The following is a 21208-nucleotide window of genomic DNA, read 5'->3' on the forward strand; positions in this document are numbered from 1 at the left end:
TCTGCATTGTATGCCTCACTCTGGAGGCGTCGGGACACATCTTCAGGTGCAGCAGAGGCGTTGAAACCTTTAACGAGTAGAGAGAGAAGTGCCTTCATGTGGTGGCATCTGTTTTAATGTAAACAGCATGCAGGGGCCTGCTGCCGAGTGAGGGTGAGAACTGGGCCCTTTGCTGATGGTGCTGTGGGGCACAGACAGCTGCCAGCACTGTGCTTAAAGCCATAGTGAGGAACAAGTATGCATTGCTAGAGAGGAGCTGTGCTGTGCTTCTGTATTTTTCTGAGCGCAAAGGAATGAAAAGCTACAGGAAATCCTTCTGACCACCACGCATGTCCTGGCTGGGGACTAACACAGCAGTTTGTATTAGAATGGGATTGACTGACAGCTGTGATCACCTCTCTTACACCTACCCCACCACCTCTCCCCACCTCTGTTGCTGACCTCAAAGCTGTTCAGAGCACTCTTTCCACCATGTGTTAAAGGTGTGAGTGCTTCTGAACAGTTCAAGGGAGGAGCAGTTCGACTTCTTTATCCTACAATGGGATAAATTATTGAGTGGGTTTTATTCACCAGTGGGGGACACTGGAGCTGAACGACCCATCTGGCCAGTGAACTTTATCCAAGCACTGTAACCTGAGAGGGAGCTGGGAGCTGATAACATGTCTAGCCATCTAGTATGTTACAAACCATGCATCTCTTAACAATAGCGCACCTCTCTTCATGGACTGGAATCTTCTGATAGTTCAGTTCCCAACTTTTTGGGGCCCACATGTTGGGTTGGCCCCTAGAGCAAGGCAACAGGATATGGGTGCTGGTGTGGGGTGCCCCTTGTGCCTCTTAATGGTACCTTTGTTCCTTTGTGTCCAGGCTGCTGCAACATGAGAATGAGGAGCTGCGCCGACGGCTGATGTATGTGACTAACAAAATGGAAGCAATGGAGAGGGAGCTGGAATCAGGTCAAGACTACCTGGAGATGGAGCTGGGTCAGAACCGGGAGGAGCTGGAGAAATTCAAGGACAAATTCCGTAGGTACGGAAAAGAAAAATGAAAGAAGGATAGAGCTAGAGAGATCATTGTCTCCAAGGACTCTCTCAGCTGGCTTGAGCAGGCTATGCCCTGTTGTGTTGAACAGAGAGGTATGCTGCATTCTCAGTGCTCTTCCAGACGTAGGGGAGAGTAAAAGCTTTGCAACCATTGCTTTCTCCAAGGTACAGTGTAGGAACATGACCAGTTCAAGGGATGGACAGCAATAGGGAATTCTATTTATTGGTTATAAGGTGGGATCTGTCTTGGATAGCTGTCTGACATCGGCAAAAAGGAGCTGTTGACTACATGGGATGTTGTGCTTTGGTTAGGAATTAATGCTAGGCACTGATTACATGGTTACACGTAGCTTAGCTCAGAGGAGTCCTCCAAAGTCCTTCTTATTTTCTCCAGCGAAGACATGAAAGGTCACTTAGCCAACCTCACCTTGCCCCTAATAACTGGGAGTCTGAAGGCCTTTACGTTGTCTTAGTACTGTGAATACTAAGGAGTATTAGGGTTGTGGAATTACTGTTTTGCTTGGTAGTTAAGAAGACTTGAGTAAAGGCCTGAGGACCATTCCTATGTGTACGATCTTGATTCTGTAGGTTACAGAACAGCTACACTGCTTCCCAGAGAACCAACCAAGACCTGGAAGACAAGCTGCATGCCCTGGTAAGTGTTCTGCTCTACATAGAGGAGGTAGAAGAGACATGTATGTCAGGAGCAGAAGGGGGAAGGATTCCTGGCTTTAGCCAGCAGATGTGGTTGGTGTGGGGTGGGGTTTGGCCATGGCCATCTATTCTCCCTTCCGGCTGGTGTCGCAAACTAGTTTCTTGATTTACTCAGCCCCTTCTTGGTCATGCATGTGAGCTTGGTTGCCCACAACATAACTGCATGATATTCCGTCATGTTGCTTCAGTCCCTCTCAAAATGCCAGGGATGTGTCAGCCAGTCTTGGGGTAGTCATCCTGGGAGGACGGGGGCAGAGCCAGTGTGCGTGTGTGTCTGTTGTGTGCATTCATAACACTCATGGCTGTTTCTTTTCTCTCCCTCCCTCTCTCTTTCTCTCTCTCTCTTTCTCGTCCTCACGCTGCTGCTGGCACACGCTGGGCGCACTCACCTCTCAGGCCTCTCTCAGCCAAAGCTGGATTTTTGCAGTTGCGTCTTTTCGTTTGTGTGTTTTTTCTTTTTCCTCTTCACATGTCTCAGCCTGTTGGTTTCATTGTCAGTCCCGCATATATACCATCCCAAATGGAGGGGCCTCAGCCCTCATCCAGCCAAGGGTTCACCTGGTGTCCAGCAGCTGCCCACAGGTCCTAGGTGCAGCACAGGCCACAGCAGGTGCAGCAGGTCCTAGCTTGCAGTGCTCCATCTTAAGAGCATTGGGCTCTGGGCCAGCTGGAGCATGGAGCGCTGGGAAGTGGTGCCCATACGCTGTGGCACTGCACAAGATGTGGGTGGCTGTGAACCTTGTTTGCTCCCTTTCCTTCCCCTTCTGGGTTGTGAGCAGGCAAGTTGAACAGCTGAAATGTAGCCCAAGATGAGGGTGGGTGGTTTTTTGTTTGTTTGTTTGTTTTTAATGTTTAGTTCTAGCCCTTGAATTTCTTGGGTTAATATAAACTGTGTTGGTTCCTAAACCAATTGTATATTTGGGAAGGATTCTCCTCCTCAACCCCCTTGTGTCACTGTACTTCACGTGTGACTCATCATTGGGCCTTGGTGGTCACAGCCTTGGAGCAGACTAGATGAGTGTTGGAGGAACTTCTTGAGAAAGGGGATGGCTTGGTTGTTCTGAGCTATTGCTCCTCTCAGTTGTTACATCTGAGTTTCTGTCTGCCATGCACCTGAACTATTAGGGAGTCTAAAGAGACAAGATCTGCTTTAGGGAGGGTGTTAGGGAAACTCCAGATGAAGCTGTGCAGGTTCTTTTTCTTAGTAGAGCAAGAACTGAACTCTTTGAAGATGGAGCCCTTTTCCTGCCAAAAAAAAAACCCCTGTCCATTCAGCATTGACTGCTGAACTTTATTGGCACTATTCTTGTTCTGTTGGTCCTGAGCAGAGGGCTGATTATCACGAGCTCAAAGGTGGTTACTGCTAGTGGCAAGATGACTGTTCAAAACCAGTAGCTTGCCATCAGACACCCTGTGAGCCATGACAGAGAAGAAACATAGTTATGCTGCAAGAAGAGGGACTGCATTAAGGACATTCAAACTCATTAGTTGTCTCTGTACCTAGCAGAGTGAATCCCTCCCGAGGTGAAGAGCCCTTTGTCTGTCTGTATGAAAGTTCTTGTATATCAGCTGAGCATGTCATTGTGCTATGCTGGGAGTGAGGTGGGTGGTAAAACCGGTTTCTTCTGTGCTGTGGAAATTTACACCTGGTATTCTTGCATCTCAGATTAAAAAGGCAGAGATGGACCGCAAGACATTGGACTGGGAGATTGTAGAGCTCACTAATAAATTGCTCGATGCCAAAACAACTATCAATAAGCTGGAGGAACTTAATGTAAGTGTGAGTCTACAAATGGTTGTGGATCTGTGTTGAGGTGTGGGCTTTTTTTCTGGTTCAAAGTCATTAGTGTAAAGAAGCACATGAATAACTAAAATGTGTATAAAAATGTGAGAACAAGCAAATAGAAAAGGGCTTGAGGGGTTGAGCAAGAAAGACCTGATCTTCAAATTTGATATGTTTACTTTTCTAGCATTTAATCGTAAGGTTTGACCTGTGCCCAGGCTGTAGTAACCAAGTGGTTATTTAGTTTAGAAGTGGGAGGGAACTATTGTCTTTTCCACACAATTAATGTAGAAGTTCCTGGATTTGGGGCGTGTTTCTATTAACTGCTCTCAGTTCACTCCAGTCTGTTTGCAAGATGCCTGGCAGTGCGCAGTGTCTGCAGGCATGTCTGAGAGCTCCAAGATGGGTTAGCAAAAATCTGGTGGGACTTTTGGAGATCAGTTTCACAAAAGAATAGGAGTTTGATATATGGAGTGAATATAGGCCTGGAACAAGAGTTGAAAGGGACATGGCTGAGTTGTAAGAAGTACACGAGGTGTGGAGATGAGGGAAAGGCAGGCGCACTCAGAAGAAGTTCATGATATTCCACCTTCTGTTTGAAGCTGGTGAGGAGGTGTCATTTCAGGTAAGAGATCAGTCTGACACTGTTGCATGCCTGTGCCTTTTTTTTTTTTCTTGTCAGGAACGCTATCGACAGGACTGTAACCTGGCGGTACAGCTGCTCAAGTGTAATAAGTCCCACTTCAGGAACCACAAATTTGCTGATGTGAGTAACAGTCCCACTGAGGTGGGGAAGAAGGTCCCATGGTTTCCACCTGTCTTTCTTTTTCCAGCTTTCTCTGCAGCTTTTCTCTTTTGGCCTCTCATCCGTCAGCCACAGGCAGAGGTATGGGGGGCTCCTGTTCCTAGTCCCACCAAGAAGCCAGTGCAGAGCCTCTGCCAGCTCCTCTTTCACACCAGCTCCATTTCACAGTGCAGCCAAGAGCTGTTATAAAAAGCACAATAACCTTGAATTTGATAGCCTGCTGGGTGCCTGATGGGAGCTGGCTAAAGGACAGATTTCTCTCTTACCCTGCTCTCTCCTCTTTTGTTTCTTACCTGGCCACATGCAAGGGCTGTGCTGTGTGATGGAGTCAAGCAGCAGTCTGTTGTCCCTACTTCACTTCTTGCTCTTATGAAAAGTTTTGGGGGCAACATTCAGAATGACTTTTGGGTTTCTTGAATGGTAGATATTGGTACCAACATATACTCCTGCTTGTGAGAGCTCATCCTGCCCTTGGGGTAAATAAAGGTGGAGGTTAGGCCTTTCACGTTGGTAGCATCACTCATTTGATTGGGAATATTTTTCAGGCGTTTAACCCAGCTCTCTCTCTGTGCCTTTAGCCTTCAGACCTTCTTATGTTCCTTTCTGCAAAACCATGTGCTCATCTTTAGTAACTTAGCAGGTGACCAACATGTCCCCCTCCCCCATTGTGTCTCAAATTAGCACTCTTGAGGTCAGTGTATCAGTTACTGCTGGAGTAACCTTGACCCCTCTCCCAGCTGTCACCACTCCCCAGGGCTTTGAATTCTGCCCCCCAGAGTGCTGTGTCCTACATGGCTGCCACTGGAGGGGAGTGGTACTGAGCCACTGTGCAAGCAGTCTGCTTCACAGCCAGCTGTTTGCATGCACTGTGCCCCCAGCTTTGGATGGAGTTTCCTTCTGGCTGTGACAGGATGGACCTTGCTGTGCCATGGAGTGGCTTGTGGAGCTTTGTTCTCCATGCTGGTGCATTTGACAGGACAGTGGGGAGAGCAGTAGCACTCATCTGCGGGATGAGGAGCAGTGCTTAACTCTGCTGGACCTTGGTCCTGAGGCTGCGGTAATAAATAAGCCCTGTGTTTGCCTCTCTGAAACAGAGTGAGTTGACGAAATGGGATGATGTGAGAGGAGTCAATGGGAGCAAGGGAAGGCATCAATTCTGATCTGTGGGCAGGCTGCCAAGGCAGCAAGGCTCTAATTACTGCATTTGGGGAGCGCTGCAGATGTGAGCGCTGGGGGATGTGCAGTCACTTCAGTTCAGCAACCACAAGCTGATTTTCCACAGATCAATAGGCCTCTCCCCAGCATGCACTGGCTGGCCTCGTCTCTGTGCTCACAAGCATGGCCTGTGACATCATTTCTTGTTTTGTTTTTTTTTTTCCAAGAGGGGCCTGTGAACTATGGCCTAGGAACATGAGTGGTATGACAGGAACAGAGTCTTGTTAGTCTGTCATATATGGCAGGTTCTCTTTTGGAAAGAGATGCCTATCCCAAGGCAAGGTAGATAAACGTTTGTATTGAGATGAAGATTAAAGATTAAGGTTGGCTGGAAAAGGCAGATTTTTTGAAACAGAGTGACTTGTGTGTCAGTACCCTTCTAATGTTCTGTTCCTTCTCCCTAGCTTCCCTATGAGCTGCAGGATATGGTCAATAAGCATTTGCACAGCACTCAGGAGTCTGCAGGCCCTGGTCAAGAGGCAACCCACACCTTGGCACCATCTGACGTTGTGCCCACCTCAGTCATTGCCAGGGTTTTGGAGAAGCCAGAATCTCTGGTACTGAATTCAGCCACGTCTAGCAGTGGCACCTGTCCTGTGGCTGAGGATGTCTTTGTGCATGTGGACATGAGTGGAGCCCCTCCTGATGCCTGCAGCAGTGCAGGGCAGATGAAGAAGGAGGGAGGGGAAGTTGGGAAGCAGCAGAACGGTGGCTGCAAGCCACAGGGTAGTGTGGAAAGCGTGCAAGAGGATGTGCCAGCCTTTGAGAAGCTAAGCCCATACCCTACACCTTCACCTCCCCATCCTATGTACCCTGGGCGGAAAGTAATTGAGTTCTCTGAGGACAAGGTAAGGATTCCAAAGAACAGTCCTCTGCCCAACTGTACGTATGCTACACGCCAGGCCATCTCCCTCAGCCTGGTACAGAGTGAAGATGAGAGCTGCGACAGGCACCGGACACTTCCCAACAGCCCTGCTTCAGAAGGACGCCGCTCGGCCTCCAGCTGTTCCTGTCAGCAGTCCCCCAAAGCAGCCAGGGCTCATGGCTCTTCCCAGAGCAGCCCCTTCAGCAGCCCTCCCCAGATCCCGAGCGCCTTCGCTAGCTCTGCCAGCTCTGAGGAGGACCTGCTGGCTAACTGGCAGCGTATGTTTGTGGACAAGGCACCCCCCACCTCAGAGCGGGTGCTGATGAACCGTACGGCCTTCAGCCGCGACACAGCCCCTGAGCTCCAGAAGAGGTTCAGCCGTTCCATGCAGGAGCTGGATAGGGCAGCCTCTGCCTACTCGGATGGCGAGGAGTCTGCCCAGAGCTGCAGCTGGACTGTGAGCCGGGACTCAAGCGTGGACACAGACAGCACTGAATCCAGAGCCCGCAGGAGCCATTTCTCTTCTGACTATGGTACAGATTTCTCCCAGGATGAAGCCCAGAAGCTGTTGCAGGGAAGTGGTGGAGGCACTGCTGAGCCTGGAAGTCCACCCCCAGAAAAGCACAAGGACTATGTGGACCTTGGCTTACCTGAGAGCCCAGCTGATGAGAGAGAGTTGTTGCTCCAGGGAAGCAAGGAGAGTAACCAAGGAGGAGCTCAAGAGGAAAGTGGGGAAGGCAGGGTCAAGCCTCCCTTCAGTCGGCCGCACCGCAGCCCCAAGAGAATGGGGGTCCACCATCTGCATCGCAAGGACAGTCTGACGCAGGCCCAGGAGCAAGGCAACCTTCTCAGCTGAGGCAGGGGAAGCAGCAGCCACATGCCGTGGAGCTGGGGGAGATGCCTCCATCTGTCTTCTGAGGGAGAAACCTCTCTCAGTGCCCTCCACCCTAGGAGGAGCTCTGGGCTCTGCTCTTAAATGTTCTATTTATTCTCTTTCGCTACCTGGAAGAGCTGGGGTTCCCATTCCCTGGCACCTCAGACCTGCAGTACTAGCACATGTTGTGCAGAAGCACACCCACTGCCCTGGCACGCTCACAGCTCTCTTCACAGCCTCACACTGGTGCCTGTACCAGACCTTGTTCTTGGTACCCACAACCTGGTGCCTCTCCTCTCTGCGCTCCCATCCTCCCTTTCCCCTTCCCACTCAGGTACCTGAGGCCCCGGCTGCTCCCATACTGGTGCCTGCAGCTGCTCTGCTCCCTTTTAACTCGTGCCAACAGGGCAGGGTGCCTGGATGGTGGTGTCTGATTCCCTGGGAGCCCCCAAGGGCCATGAGGACTCTCCCAGGGGATGGATCTGGGCCCTGGGGTGTATGCCGAGGATGCTGGTTTCTTATTTTCCTGTTGGTTTTTTTCCCCTAGTCCCCTGGGTTGTGTTCTTCAGAATCTGCGCCTGTAGCTCCCCATTGCTCAGCTCAGCACCTGGCCTGCACTGAATCGAGATGCAGGCCGGGGCTGTGCTGTGACATTCAGCTGAGAGGCCTTGGGGAAGGAGGGAGGGGAAGGTCAGTTCCTTCCCAGGCAGGGCATTGCCCTCTGGGCCATGTGGTATGTTTGTGCGTCTCCTCCCTCACACCTCTTCCCCCGCTCTCTGTGCTGTTGTTTTGTTTGAATGGTGCTGACTCCTTGCTCTTGGGTGGGCTTCTTTCTTCTTTCCAAGCCTTTGGTTTTGGGGTGTACTGGTTTTTTGTTTTGTTTTTTTTTTTTGTTTGTTTTCCCCCACCCTGCATAAACAGACGCAGTGGTTGGCAGCCAGTCTGTTCCTTGCGTTAAGGGTGTGTTAGGGGTGGCTCAGCTCTGAGCTGCGCTTCCCTCTGATCCTGGCCTTCAGCCTGCAGAAATCCCTCCAAATTTGGAAAACGAGATCTTGCCCCCCGGGGGAGTGAGGCATGAAGGATGCTACTAGGATTTTCTGGGCAGGGCTTTGTGTACCATGGCCCGTGGGGATGTGAGGGAGCTGCTCCCTGTGGCTGCACTACCTCACGCCTCAGTAGCACCTGTCTGCCAGTCTCTTTGTGCCCCCCTCTGGGGGCTCCAGGCTGGCTCTGGTGCTTCCACTCCTGAGCAAGGGTCTCTCTGTGTGTTTTTCCTAGTGTAGTGTGTATTACGTGATTCTTCTTCACGGTCTTGTGTGCTCAGTGTCTTATTGGGGGGAGGGAAAGGGAGAGGTCTGTAGATGTAGGTATTTTTTTTTGAGGGCTAACAAAGCCTGGTGTCCAATTTTTAATTTTGTCCTGTGCTCTTGTCCATGTTTCATCCCCAGCCTAGGGGTGTGAGGTGAAGGTCCGGCCTGCTTCCTGGGCTGTGCTGCCCCCACACCAGCTGGCTGTCCTTAGCCTGCTGTCTGTTTTTTGAGTTGTGTTTGTGTTGTCTTCTTGCCCTACTCCATTAGTTCTGTACTGGCTGGCTGTGTTGGAGGAGAGCAGCTCACTGCCCAGGAGGGAGCTGACAGCAAGAGACGCAGCCAACAGCTGCCCCAGGGTCCTGCTCCCCTCCCAGACCCCTATCTCACCAGAGGGCTGCACTTGCAGCTGGAGGCAGCCAGGGCCCCAGCTCCAGCCTGGAGGCTCCAGGGCCTGTGAAAGGTAGTTGCAGGCCTCTGTGGGGCTTGGTGTGCTCTAGTTGGAGCTGCTGCCTATGTATTTACCTTCTGTCCCACCTCAAACAGCTGTGGAGTTCAATGCCGACCTCAAGGTAGAGGTGGGACTCAGTATTTTACTACAGTATTTCACTCAATTCCTGTGCAAACAGGCTGGTGCTGAGAGCAGAAGCTTCCTTTTAGCTTGCAGGGCATTATTTCTTATCCTGAAAGTTGTGATGGGATCCTTGCATTTGCTCTCCCCTGCCACTATGCTGCTGAATTTCTCCTGCTCTTCTGCAGCAGTACTGAGGGCTTTCACCTGCAGCAGCCACCATCCCGTGGCTCGTGGACATCACCTGGGGTTGGATGCTTATGGAATGGACTCCTGGGGCTCTCTGAACACCTGTGGTACGTGTGGGACAGCCTGTCAGAGAAGGCTGACTGATGTGGGTTAGCTCATCTGCCTCATTGCAGCTGGGAGGCACTGCCCTTCAGGGCTCATCTCTCCTGGTGTGCTGGTCAGGGGACAAAACCCATTCTCTTGCTGAAACTGAATGGTGCTGGGCAGAGCTGGGCTCCCCTGTGCTTTTGGTCTCAGTAAGCTAAAAGCACAATGGAGGAAAGAAGGGTGGGAAAGGAGTGCCCACAGCCTTCACATGCAGTTGTTTCATAGCATTAGGCCACTGGCAGGCTGTGAGGGGGAGCGGGCAGCTGAAGGAGGAGCAGAACCTCCTCCCAGCCAGCACAGTGCCTGTCCTCTGCTCTCCTCCAGCAGTGTTGGCTCTGGGGCCTTGAGCTGACCCAACTTTCAGTGTCCCAACTCCAGACTGTTAATCTGTAACTAATGTGTTCTGTTGTTGTTGTTTTGCTTTTTTTTTTTTTTCTGAAATTTTCAAACTGATGTATATTTTAAGACCAGAAATAAACTATTTTAAAAGTAGGAGGTGATGGCTGTAGCATTCTCACCTGGGTAGGGACCTGGGCCAGACCCATCAGAATGTGAGGTAGCAGAGCCTCTTATGGTACAGAGCCAATCTTGCTGAGCTGCATGTGCCTCTTGTAAGTTTTCCAGTAGTTGTGAATTCACAGGTCATCCTCTCTGCCTGTCTCAGTCTGTTTCAAGATGTTTGTACAGATCAAATTGTCTGCATCAGAGAACAGGTACAGTCCCAGGCAAGGGGGGGTACAGGAGATGAGTGGTGTTTTACTTCTATAATTGCATCAGAGCAGATGCTCTGGAAACTATTCTCTGGGTCTGAGTGAATATGGACAGCTCGAAGTTCAGAATGAGCCTGTTGGCCAGGATCCCTCTGTCTTCATGTCACTTTTGACTCTAAAGCTAACAGTGGGTTGTTTTTTTTTTTAAATTAAAAAACAGATTATTGAACCAGGCAACTTTGGGAAACATTAAAAAATAATGTAGGTAATTTTTCATGTTGTTTTGAAGGCTGTGAAAGTGAGATGTGGTCTGCCAAAACCTATGATGAGATCTGGTGCTATAACAAGGCCCAGTGTTACCCAGGAAAAGCTGCCTGCCACATTTCAATTATTTTGCTGGCTGTGCATCTGCCTGGTTTGTGTCTTCTTAGAGAAGTTCACATGTTCATCTGGATAAGATGAGGTATAGCAGTTTCTTCTTGTACTTAGCATTTTCCTTGAAACCCCAGCTCATGGAGCCACGTAAGACCCAGTTCACCATTTCAGAAACCAAGATAGGTTATCCTGGAGGAATTTTATAATTCTAGTGTATGAATGTTATCAGTTTTTGTTTTCTTTGTGTGGGGAAAGTGGTTTGGAGTTGACAGAAAATACTCAAACACGGAAGTCCTCTTTGTGTGAGAGTTTCTGTGGGTTACTGATACCAACACTTCCAAGAGTTTTGTTTTCATGAGCAACTGCGCTGCAGGGGGCTCTAATGAAATCTCCATCTCACATGTTACACAGGTGTCTGCCTTCTTGTAATACTCTCTTTCCTAAGCTCCATCTTCACGGCAACAGGGGGAGACCTGGGCACCTTCTGTTGTAGGTGGATGGAGTAACACAGGAAGCATCTTGTTTCCGTGACTCCATAATTAATGATTTTATTCTATGTTCCCTTGAGCAGCAGCTGCTGCCACAATTAAATCTTCCAACTTAATGCCAGTCATGAAACACAATCTTCTTCCTTACTACACTTCAGCAAGTGCAGGGGACGCATGGCTGCAAGCTGTCATACCAGCACTAGTTGGAGCCTTCACCACAGCCTGTACCCCGTAGACAGGCTCCAGCCCTCACTTCCAACAGAAATGAAGGCCTGGAGGAGAGTGAACAGGACTATGCTGGACCTCACTGCAAGACCAGGCAGGCATCTCCTCTAAGGGAGCTGTGCTCCCTTGCAACAAAGGGAAGGTGAAAGCTAGTATCCTTCACCCTTGCGGAACCACTTTCTTGCACCTGTGGTCCCAGATCTTGTGCTTCCAGAGGAGCTTGTGCATTCCATGAGGGGCTGTTGGAGCTTGTTTGACTTGTGAAGGAGTCTGCCAGCACCTCATACTTTTGTGCAGAAGCCCATGCCTGATAGCTAGCTTCAGCAGAAACTCACCCCTGGTGGCAGTGTGCCTCTTTGTCCCTTGTCCCTGTCCTGCGAGCTGTGAGTAGCATCTGCAGCAGGCTGGTTCTCACTGGGGCAGGGCAGCAGGGAGCTCGGGCTGCGCAGGGAGCAAAGAGCCCGGCCCTGGGCGGTGCTGCCACCTGCTGCTCGTGCTATGCCCCCTCCTGTACATGTGGAAAGCGAAATGCCCATTTTTAGCACTATTTCTGTCAGCGTAATTACCTCGATGTAGCGGGAGCAGAAGGACTGAGGCAGCTGTGAGCAGTGCCACATCTGTGACCTTTATAAAACTCTGATTGTGACAGCAGAACAAGCAATAGAAAGACCATCTCTTATACACATCTGAATAAATACAGCCTGCGTCCTGCAGGGTGCGGCCAGGCATGGGGAGAGGCAGGGCAGTGTGAGTAACACATGCAGCAACCAGACAATCACAAGCAGCCGACGGGGCGTGTGGCGACACGGATGTGTAGAGGTTCACTCAAACCAGGCTCCAGTACTCAGAGAGTCAAGGGAGCATCGACAGGACGTGAAATGCGTAAGGAGACCCCGGGTGCAGCTCACTGGAGGCAAGGAGCTGGTGGGTGTGTGCACCCCGGCGTGCCATGCGTGCAGCACTTTCCTTGGCAGAAGCAGGCAGAGTAGCCCAGCTACATCTCTGTTTCTGCTAAGAGGCTGTCACCGAGGCCTGACGTCATCAAGACCATCTGGGAGCTGGGATCTGTGGTGAAAAGGAGAAAACAGTGAGCTTTTGGGGCTGCGGGAGGACATGGAGCTGCTCTCCAGATCCAGAGTGAGGATGAAGGACTGCAGCCCTACAGGATGGAAGCAAAGTGCTGAGAGGATTCGGGGATTAAGTAGGAGCTAAGCTTGCCCAGGTCATGCAGCTAACGGGGCTGGGGTTGGTGGGGTGGTGGTCACTGTTGTAAGACACCTGGGCAGGGAGAAGGTAGGAAGGTAAAGACTGCTGCAAGAGACCAGGGTGAGCACCTGTATTTGTTGTGTCCCAGCAACCTGGGGTACTTGGCTGTCAGGAACATCTGTCTAAGCCCCCTGCACCTTCTTGACACATACAGTTACTGGTCTTGCTGACCCAGCTGTGTGTTTAGTCAGCTCTTCCCCTTTAAACCTGCATGTGATGAATGGAATCTTTTCAGCTCTAAAGCCAGCGTCCAAGCAGGGATGAGCTGGCAGGCAGCCACAGACTGAACCCACCTAGGGTGGTGGCACAGCCTCCCCAGGAAGTCAGCAGGCAAGCCAACGTTTTGTGGCAGCAGAGGTCTGGAAATCCTGATTTGCTGTGTTGCATGAACAGAGGGTTTGTGCAGCCCTCCTCAACCTGGCTCCAGGAAGGTGAGGACAGCTCTCTGGCCTTGCAGTGGTATGGAGCCCCAGCCAGGAGTTTGGCAACTCTTCCCAGGCCAAGTGACGCTGATGCAAAAGGATGGGCAATGCACACCAAGTCAGAAACCAATAGAGTACCAGTTTCTCATCCAAAATACTTCACAAACATCAAGAAAAACTGTTTTTCCTGGTTGTGTCGGGGGAGATGTTTAGTGCCTGCATGCTTTGGATCCAGATCCTACACATTCAAAATTGCTGTGGGGAATCTGTTACTAAAAACTGGGTCCCAAAAGTGGTCAGAGCTGCCAGCAAAGGAGATTTATGGCTCTAACAACTGAAGGACCAGATGTCCTGAGAGTGGTTGTGCTTGTCTGCTAATCCGCTAGTAGAATGGGGAGAAGGAAAAAAGAAAAAAATCTAACAAACCAACAGGATCATAATGCAGATATGATAACATACAATACTGTGTACACACACACAACAGCCTATCGGTGTTTCCTTCACATACCTATATTACAAGCCACTGCACAGACAGGCTGTGGTACCTGGCTAAACTCTCACAAGCTTAGGCCACAGGGACAGGATCCTGTGCCAGTTCTGGAAGCAGTGAGGAATGACATGAGTTTTGGCTAGGATATCTGGCAAAGACCCCTGAGATTTTAATGTTCCTGCCCTTGGATTTGAGACTGTGCACAAAGATTTTTATTCCTGCGGCATCAGTAAAAACGCCTTTGAGATGCTGTTCCTACTCTCTGCAGCAGCCGCACTGTCCTTGGAAGTTCCTTTTCCAAGCACGGCTCAGCCCAACACTATTAAACGTGAAGGTCATAGATGGAGGCTGTCTGGATTCCAGCTCACAGGGGTAAGGGACAGATACCACTAACCAATCCCATTCTGAGAGATAAGTGGCACTAGGAAATACCCTAGGCACACCTATTCCTTTCTGCCAACCCCACCATGCCAGGCCCCAGAGCTCTTACTGTTCTGGCAGATCCAGGGGTTCTTCTCCCTGGCTGTGACTTCACGAGCTTCTGTTTCCTCTTCTTCCTCACCCTCTGAGAGCAGGTCAGAGATCTGCTGCTGCAGCTCAGGACTGATGTTGTTCTCTGACAGGATGAGTGTCCGTAGGGCCGTGGGGTAATTCTCTACCATGTCTAGCAAGGTCTGAGCAGAGAGAGATAAGCAGGCTGACAAGAAGCATAAACAGCAGCTAGGTTCAATAGCAAGAGTTTCAGCACCATCTCCCTGCAAACTCCAGCCCTCCTCTTTCTACCTCCATCGTCCCTTGGCTTTGACCTCCCTTTGCCAGACTTTCTAAGAGCCTGAGGACTTCCCATATTCCTGTGGGAAGAGCTGAGCCTAGACTTTCTTGCTCTGTCCAAAGAGAAGGGGATTGCTCTACACCCTCCACATACCCAGCTCCCACATACCCAGCTAAATCCCATCTCTCAGGGGAAAGCCTATGCTACCATGCCTTGCCCCCATCTGTACACAGTGCTTTAGCTCTGATCCTCCACAACAAATTCACCAAATAGAGCTGTGTGACTTTTCCCTGCTGACTTGAAGGAGGCAAAAGAGCCCCAGGGCTGAAGCTGTGGCTTCTGAGCTCCTCCTGTGGCTGAATGCAACAGGACAGGAAAGCAGCAGCAACATTTCTAGGTGGAAGCGAAGAAGGTATTCTGCCCCTATATAGATGGTCAGGACCTATTTCCTTTAGACTGCAATGATGATGTAAGAGTAACAGGTTTCCTTGCCTGGGCTGATTGGTTGGTGAGTCCTGTTCCCTCCAAATCCAAAACTTCAAGGGTTCGACTGGAGGCCACAGCAACAGCAAGCATCCCGGCTACCTGGTCACCTATAGAAGCAAACCAGGGCTGTGAGCAGTGCCTGCCTTCACTCATATACAAGCCCTGCTCTTGTGAGGCTGTCATGGAAACACCCTCTGCAGATTTCTGCCATTGGACAACTTCTAAGTCTTGGCTACCTCAGGAAAAAAAAGTTGTTAACTGAGGGAAATTTATTTTATACCCCAAGAAACTGCATCTACCCACATCTCCTTCCTACTCAAGGCTGCGAGGACCTTTCACCTTCCCTGAAAAGGATCTCGGACTCCCAATAAGGACCTGAAATAGCCTAAGGGAAAGTTAGAGTGTGGCTGAGGCCTGTGCCAGCTAATAGGCTGTCACGTTGGAAAGGGGGGGAGACTTCTGGGGTGGTGCAGCAGAATTGGGAGCATTAGAGATCAATGCCAGTGAAGGAAAGAGACACCAGGGTGTTCTCTTGGAATTTCCTGGGGACACAGGACTGTGACGCATCCTCTCCTGAGGAAAACCAGGCTGACACAAGGTAACACCCTGGGGTCTTTGCTGTTCTGGAGGATGACCTGGTCTGACAGGGTCTGGTGAGGTGGGAAGTGCCCAGCCCATGCCTGGGTTAGGGATGCATGGCCTGTTCTCCTCCTCACCACCTCACAGTAGAGCTGGAGAGAGTTGGTTTCTATGGCAACCCATGCCAGGCTCTCCTCCTTCCCCCTGCTCCATGGAAAAGAGAAGGGAGGAGCAAGGGGGGCTTTTAGGGCCTCTGCCATGCTGATGTTGGGCCCTGGTACAAGGACTTCAGGTACAGGGAAGAAGTGAAAGGTCAAACATGATGACATGCAGGCAGGCCACTACCTCCTTTCCGCGCCTTCAGCAGGTCTCATGGCCACATTACACTGGACAGCAGGGCTGGCTTCCTTACTGCTGTGGGCACCCATCAGGGTGAGGTCTCTGCTGGGGGCCAGGCAAGACAGTGCAACAAGCTGCCCTGTCCTGCTGGTGACACTCTGCTGCCCATCAACAGCTGGGTTCCCAGCCACCCACCAAAGCAAATAGCACAAACACAGACAGGTGGGAGCATAGTTTCCCTTGGTCCCCAGCTTACCCAGGGGGTTGTAGTCCAAGTTCAGCACTCGGAGCTGGGAGCTGTGAGCCACAGCAATGGCCAGGCGGCCCCAGCCTTTGCTCGTGACACCTGGGTTGGCACTCAGTGTCAGCTCCTTGAGGCCTGGAGAGGAGAGAGAAGCCAAACCAGAGTCTGAGGGTCACCAGAGCAGTCAGAATGAAATGAGTTCAGCTAACCAGGAGATGTGTCTCCTGTACTCCAACAGACTAAAGAGTTTGGAGTAGGTGGCATGAGGTGATAGGTCAGCGAGGATCACAGGGACAGCCTAAACCCAGGAGTGGTGACAAACTGAGATAATAGAATCAGTGGCACTGTGAACATGGGCAGGCAGAAGTCTGTGGAAAAGACTCTGAATGCCAGGGAGAGAGGTAGTTTTACCCGGTATATGATAGTTCCCCTTTTAAGTGGGGCCTCAGAGCTCTAAAGATCATCCTCTGTAAAGATCTGAGCCTTAGCACTGAGGCTCTGACCATCTACACACTCCATGTGTGCACCCATCTGCAGGGATAATTTCTGGGTGCTGACAGTAAAGCCAAGAGTGGGGTGAGAAGCACACCATGTATTTATCTGTGGTGATTATCGACAGGCTAGTGCAAAATAATAAATGAAAAATCCAAATTGTTCCCTCCTCCAGTATCAAGCGCTCCTGTCATGAACCAGAAGCAACCTGTTAGTCCCTGAGCAACAAGCTGCCTGCAGGACAAATGATAGCAGAAAGCCCATGGGAACTGCTCTTCTATCACTTGGTTTTTCTGCTTTACATGAGTTGGGAAAATAAGTCCCTCAGCCCAAGTTACAGAGCCTGCCTCTCCCAGGGCTGAGGATTTTGGCTGTGTCCATTTGCTCTATGTAAAGCTCCATTGGCTTCCATGCAGCCCACAGCCCTCGTGCTTACCAGACTTAGCCCCGTCAGGTGGCAGGAGTCCACAGATGAGGTTGATGCCTTCATCACCCAGCATGCAGTCTCCCAGGTCCAGAGCCACCAGCGAGGGGTGGATGGAGAGCGCAGGGTTGAGGAGAGCCAAGCCTGCATCCGTCAGGGGACTCCCATGGAGACTGCAGAGGTAAAAGGGAAATCACCATGGAGGAAGCCCAGGAGCAAGCTAACCCGAGGAGGAGGGAGAAGTAGAGGAGGATGATTCTAATGTCAGATGGGGAAAATGTGCTAGGAAGGCCCTGCAGAGGGGCTCAGCCGGCAGCTGCAGAGGCACTCCTCTCCCAGCAGGGATGAAGGGCAGTGGAGGACGCTGGCAGTGCTCAGGGAGGTCCTTCCCAGCACCAGGGCCACCCAGGTTTGGGGAGACAAACGAAACCACGCCAACCAGATGAGAGCAGAATTAGGTCCCCAGGCCCAGTGAAGGGCAATGGATTGGCGTCTGCAGCATCAAGGACGTTGCTCCTCGCGCCGGGGCTGGCCGGGAGCCTCTGTCCCCATCAGGCTGGGCAGACCCTGCCGGGCACCCGCCGCTTCCCCGCTACTCACAAGAGGGACTGGACGGAGCGGTTGGTCTTCAGGGCCTCGGCCAGCTGCTTGACGCGGTTGATGTTGGAGACGATGCCCAGGTTGAGGTTGAGCTGCGCCAGGGAGCGGGACTCGGCCACCCCCCGGCAGACGTGCCCGAAGTCGCGCTCCGAGAGCTGGCAGCCGCGCAGCGACAGCAGCCGCACCGAGTTCTCCCGCAGGCTCTCGCAGATGTCCCGGATCTCCGCGCCCGACAGCGTCTCCCCGGAGATCTGGATGGACCCCGGCAGCATCTTCCGCCCGCTCGGGGAGCCGCAGCCCGCCTAGCCCGCGGCGCCGAGAGGGAGCCGCGCTGCGCGCTGCGGGCCGGGGCGAGCGCCAACGCCGCCGCCACCGGGCGCTGCCGGCCCGGCCCACCGCGGCCCCGGGGGCGTCACCGCGCAGCCTTACCGGCGGCCGCCGGGCCGCCCCGCTCCCCGCAGCGGGCGGCGGGGCCCGAGGGAGCCATCGGCGTGGGCTGATCCGGAGCGGGGCCGGAGAGAGAACGCGCCGTGCCGACCCGCCGCTCCAGCCGGGGCCGGCAGTAGCTCCCGCCCCGCCCGCACCTGCGGGGCCGCTCCGCCCCCTCCCTCCTCCCGCCCCACGCAGAGCGGCCCGTCCCGCCCCACCGTTACGCCGCCATTTTGTGCCCCGCCGCCACTCGAGGCACGCGACGAGCGTCTGCCGTCCTCTGGTACTGAGAAGAGGGGGTGCGGGCGAAGTCCCCGAGAATGGGCCGAAGTCGCTGGGCTATGGTGTGCCCCGGGCTGGGCAGTAACCGTCCGTTGGCTTTATCTGCTGAAACCCGCTGATCCTCAGTCTTGGTCTGCAGGTCAGTGTGAGCCGTGTCTGGGACAGGCGGGTCGGGGCCAAGGGGTTTTCTGAGTGGGTTCATAGCACATCGTATGTATGGAGAGTGTGGTGGAGGATGGGGTTCGAGGCTGCTTATTGTCCCTTGGGTACAAGGAGGGGTTGGAGTTCTGTTGGCTACTGCTGGAATGAGCTCGTGTGGGGTGGATGGCCCAGGGTCGGAACTTAGGGCTGAGCTAACAAAAATAATTATGGAAAAATGGTGACGTGCCATCTTCCACAGCTGGTTGCATCGTGGCATGAGGGCATGGAAGCCTGCACACAGCAGAGGTGGTATCAGTGGGGTTGTGAGGAGCTCCTGGCGGATTAATTTAATGTGATTTCCTCTCATAGAAGTAGGGCAGCATGTGAAGGGTTCTGGGCCACAGCTGGGTGCACAGAAGAAGCAGAAGAAATGAGGGCATCTATCATCCTTTCAGTGGTTTTCTTTCTGCAGCAGGGAATGATGTATGCTGGGGTACAGCCTGGAAGGAGGGGGCTGGGGGGATGGACGTGTCCTCAGGTGGCAGCAGCGTGCCTCAGGCTCATGGTAAGGGAGCAGACCTGCCTCATGTCGTGTCCCCTGGCCAGTGCAAGGAGGTAGCTGGAAAGTCTGAAGGGCTTCAGGAAGTGCTGTAGGTTTGTTCACCTCTGCAGCACACATCCTGATGAGAGATGTAAGGGATGTTTGTGATGCCCTTTTAATTTTCTGATATGGATCAGGAAATTGCTCTTTTCCACCTTCTTGTAATGCTGTAGTTGGAGAGAAATATGAAGCAGGGCCTGTGTTGTTTCAACTCCAGTGAGCTGAAAAAGGAAGCCAGTGATGTGGAAATTAGGTTAAACCACATAAGTAGACAGCTTTCTGTACATAGCTAATCTCTTAAGGAGAAAGCCTGGCTGCTGTATATGGCAGCACTCAAGTGAATTCCAGTCCACTGGGTAACTAAGGGACAAACCCAAGCTTCTCTGCTTTGCTTGCAAGCCATACCATGAGAGAGGAGTGGAAAAACAGAATATGGAGGGGATTGTTAAGCAGTTTTTCTCCTGTTAAATGGAGGAGCAAGTCACCTGAGCCACTAGCTGCATGTTATGTCCTAGATGAGACCAAGGGTCTCTGATGTCAACTCTTACGTTAACTCTAAGGCTTTGACTGCAGCCAAACATATGCATCACCATGCATATTGCATTTCCTGTTGCACATGGGTGCCCAGGCTTGGAATTGCATCTGCAGGCTGCACCAGGAGTGAACCACAACCTGGCAGTATATCTGTTCTGGGATATGAACAGCAGCTGTCTGTATCCAGCCGGTGATAGTTTTCAAAAAAGGAGTTCCTGATCTCTGAAGCCATTAAATGGTTCAAGTAAGTCAATCCTGTATATTGCAGGGCTGCAGGTGGTACAGGGTGAATGTCATAGTGGTCTATCTAAGTAACAGCTGCTGATCAGCACAGGTTGAGTGGAAGACTGCACTTAGTTTCACTTGATAATCACCTCCACGCACTAATTAACCCATGCTTCCTTCAGCAGGCTGTTATTAGAGAGGCACTTGGAAGAGAGCCCCTGGGACATGTCCCACTTCAGTTGACAGCAGCAGCCTGGAAGCACTGCTTAGGGCATCAGCCTGGCTTTGAAGCCCTAGTGATGGCATCTTCAGTGCCTGCACTCAGGTGCAAGAGTACATCAGGAAGACGAATATCCTACCTTGCTTTAAGCTTATATACACTGGGATTAGTGGTAAAGGAGCAAGTGGTTCAAAGCTTGTCTCGCTAAGTCTCACCGAGGGCTTTGCAGAGGCAAACTTGGCAGCGGTATTTTGTCGAGAGCTAGGTATTACTTCCTGGTCATGTGCAGTTACCCAGCAGAAATGAGGAAGGTGATTTATTGTTTTCCTGCTGGGGCATGGAAGATGAGAGCTGACCCCCTAGACTGATGCCACTAACGGCTGACATATAAATAGGGAAGAACAGCAGGAGATGAGCAGCTAGAGTGAGACTAGACATAAGGAGGAAGACAAATGGGAGAACAAACAGAATACCTGTAACCCAGAACATAACTAAGGTTACACCAGGTGCAATGGACTGTAAGAAGGGTTGGTCTCCAGGTACTGCAGAGGAGAGGAGACCATAGAATGCATCGATGTTTTACCTTCCTCTTTCTAATGTGACAGCCTCATATTTATTTCAGCTTTAATTAAAAAGGCTTACACAGTTCTTGTAGCATTACCCTTCCTCAGCAGCCACAGGTGTGAGGAATTACTTTAGGTATGCTGCAGGGGAGGAGGGAGAAACTTGTTCTAGATTTCCTGCAAAAGCCATGGCAGGAAACAAAGGCATTAAAGGTGGAGAGAGTCTGGCATGATGGGGATGTAAGGCTTGCACTGATAACTAGAGGACTTGTGTAAAACTGACCTGCCCTCCCACAGGGACCTGACTAAGGCAGTGTGCTCAGCCTGCTCTAAGGAACTGCAGCACACATGCATTTCTCTGCAAAACCATGTCCCCCTCCGTCAGTAAAAGGAGAAAGTCTGAATGTCTCAGCAGAGCACCAAAGTTCTGGTAGTAGAAAATGTTTCAAGCTCCAGCTGCTGCACAGAGGATGACCTCTGTGGAACTGGAGCAGAGCAAGTCCCACAGCATCTGAGAGGGTGGTTTGTCATTACTCTTGTCATCTGTCCCTAGCAGACAGGACACATAAGCTGCACAGGGAGAGCATGAAGACTTCTCTTGTAGCTCTCCTGTACTTTGAGTGAAAACACAGGTGCAGCTTTGTCGTTCTGACCTAGCTAAATGACAGGGCATAGAAAGGGAGCACAGGTCTCGATGCCCACAGATCAGCAGTGTTATTTTGTCCCTGTTTTTCTTCTTGTCTGGAATTTTTCTAGTGGCAGTCATCTCTTTCTCCTTTCCTTTCCCC

The 21208-nt window shown here is 51.6% G+C and overlaps 2 protein-coding genes across 9 annotated transcripts in view; one reads left to right on the forward strand and one right to left on the reverse strand.

The window, feature by feature from the left end:
• Positions 1–10005, forward strand: part of TJAP1 (tight junction associated protein 1) — a 38472-nt gene extending 28467 nt beyond the window's left edge. For all 8 annotated transcript variants that reach the window (XM_052675792.1, XM_052675801.1, XM_052675818.1 and 5 more), the window contains 5 exons: positions 868–1029; positions 1632–1698; positions 3424–3531; positions 4223–4306; positions 5965–10005. In XM_052675792.1, the coding sequence (XP_052531752.1) occupies positions 868–1029; positions 1632–1698; positions 3424–3531; positions 4223–4306; positions 5965–7281 (1738 nt within the window). In that variant the 3' untranslated portion in view covers positions 7282–10005. The remainder of the gene's footprint in view (positions 1–867; positions 1030–1631; positions 1699–3423; positions 3532–4222; positions 4307–5964) is intronic.
• Positions 10006–11913: 1908 nt separating this feature from the next.
• LRRC73 (leucine rich repeat containing 73) lies at positions 11914–17788 on the reverse strand. Its single transcript, XM_052675852.1, has 6 exons — positions 17426–17788; positions 16838–16998; positions 15922–16044; positions 14754–14854; positions 13980–14163; positions 11914–12376 (listed from the first exon to the last, which is right to left on the reverse strand). Exons 1-6 carry the CDS (start codon positions 17695–17697, stop codon positions 12306–12308), a joined length of 912 nt encoding a protein of 303 aa, XP_052531812.1. The 5' UTR covers positions 17698–17788; the 3' UTR covers positions 11914–12305.
• Positions 17789–21208: the final 3420 nt, after the last annotated feature.

Source organism: Tympanuchus pallidicinctus, unplaced genomic scaffold (assembly GCF_026119805.1).
Source record: "Tympanuchus pallidicinctus isolate F22 unplaced genomic scaffold, pur_lepc_1.0 scaffold1, whole genome shotgun sequence".
Lineage (NCBI taxonomy): Eukaryota > Metazoa > Chordata > Aves > Galliformes > Phasianidae > Tympanuchus > Tympanuchus pallidicinctus.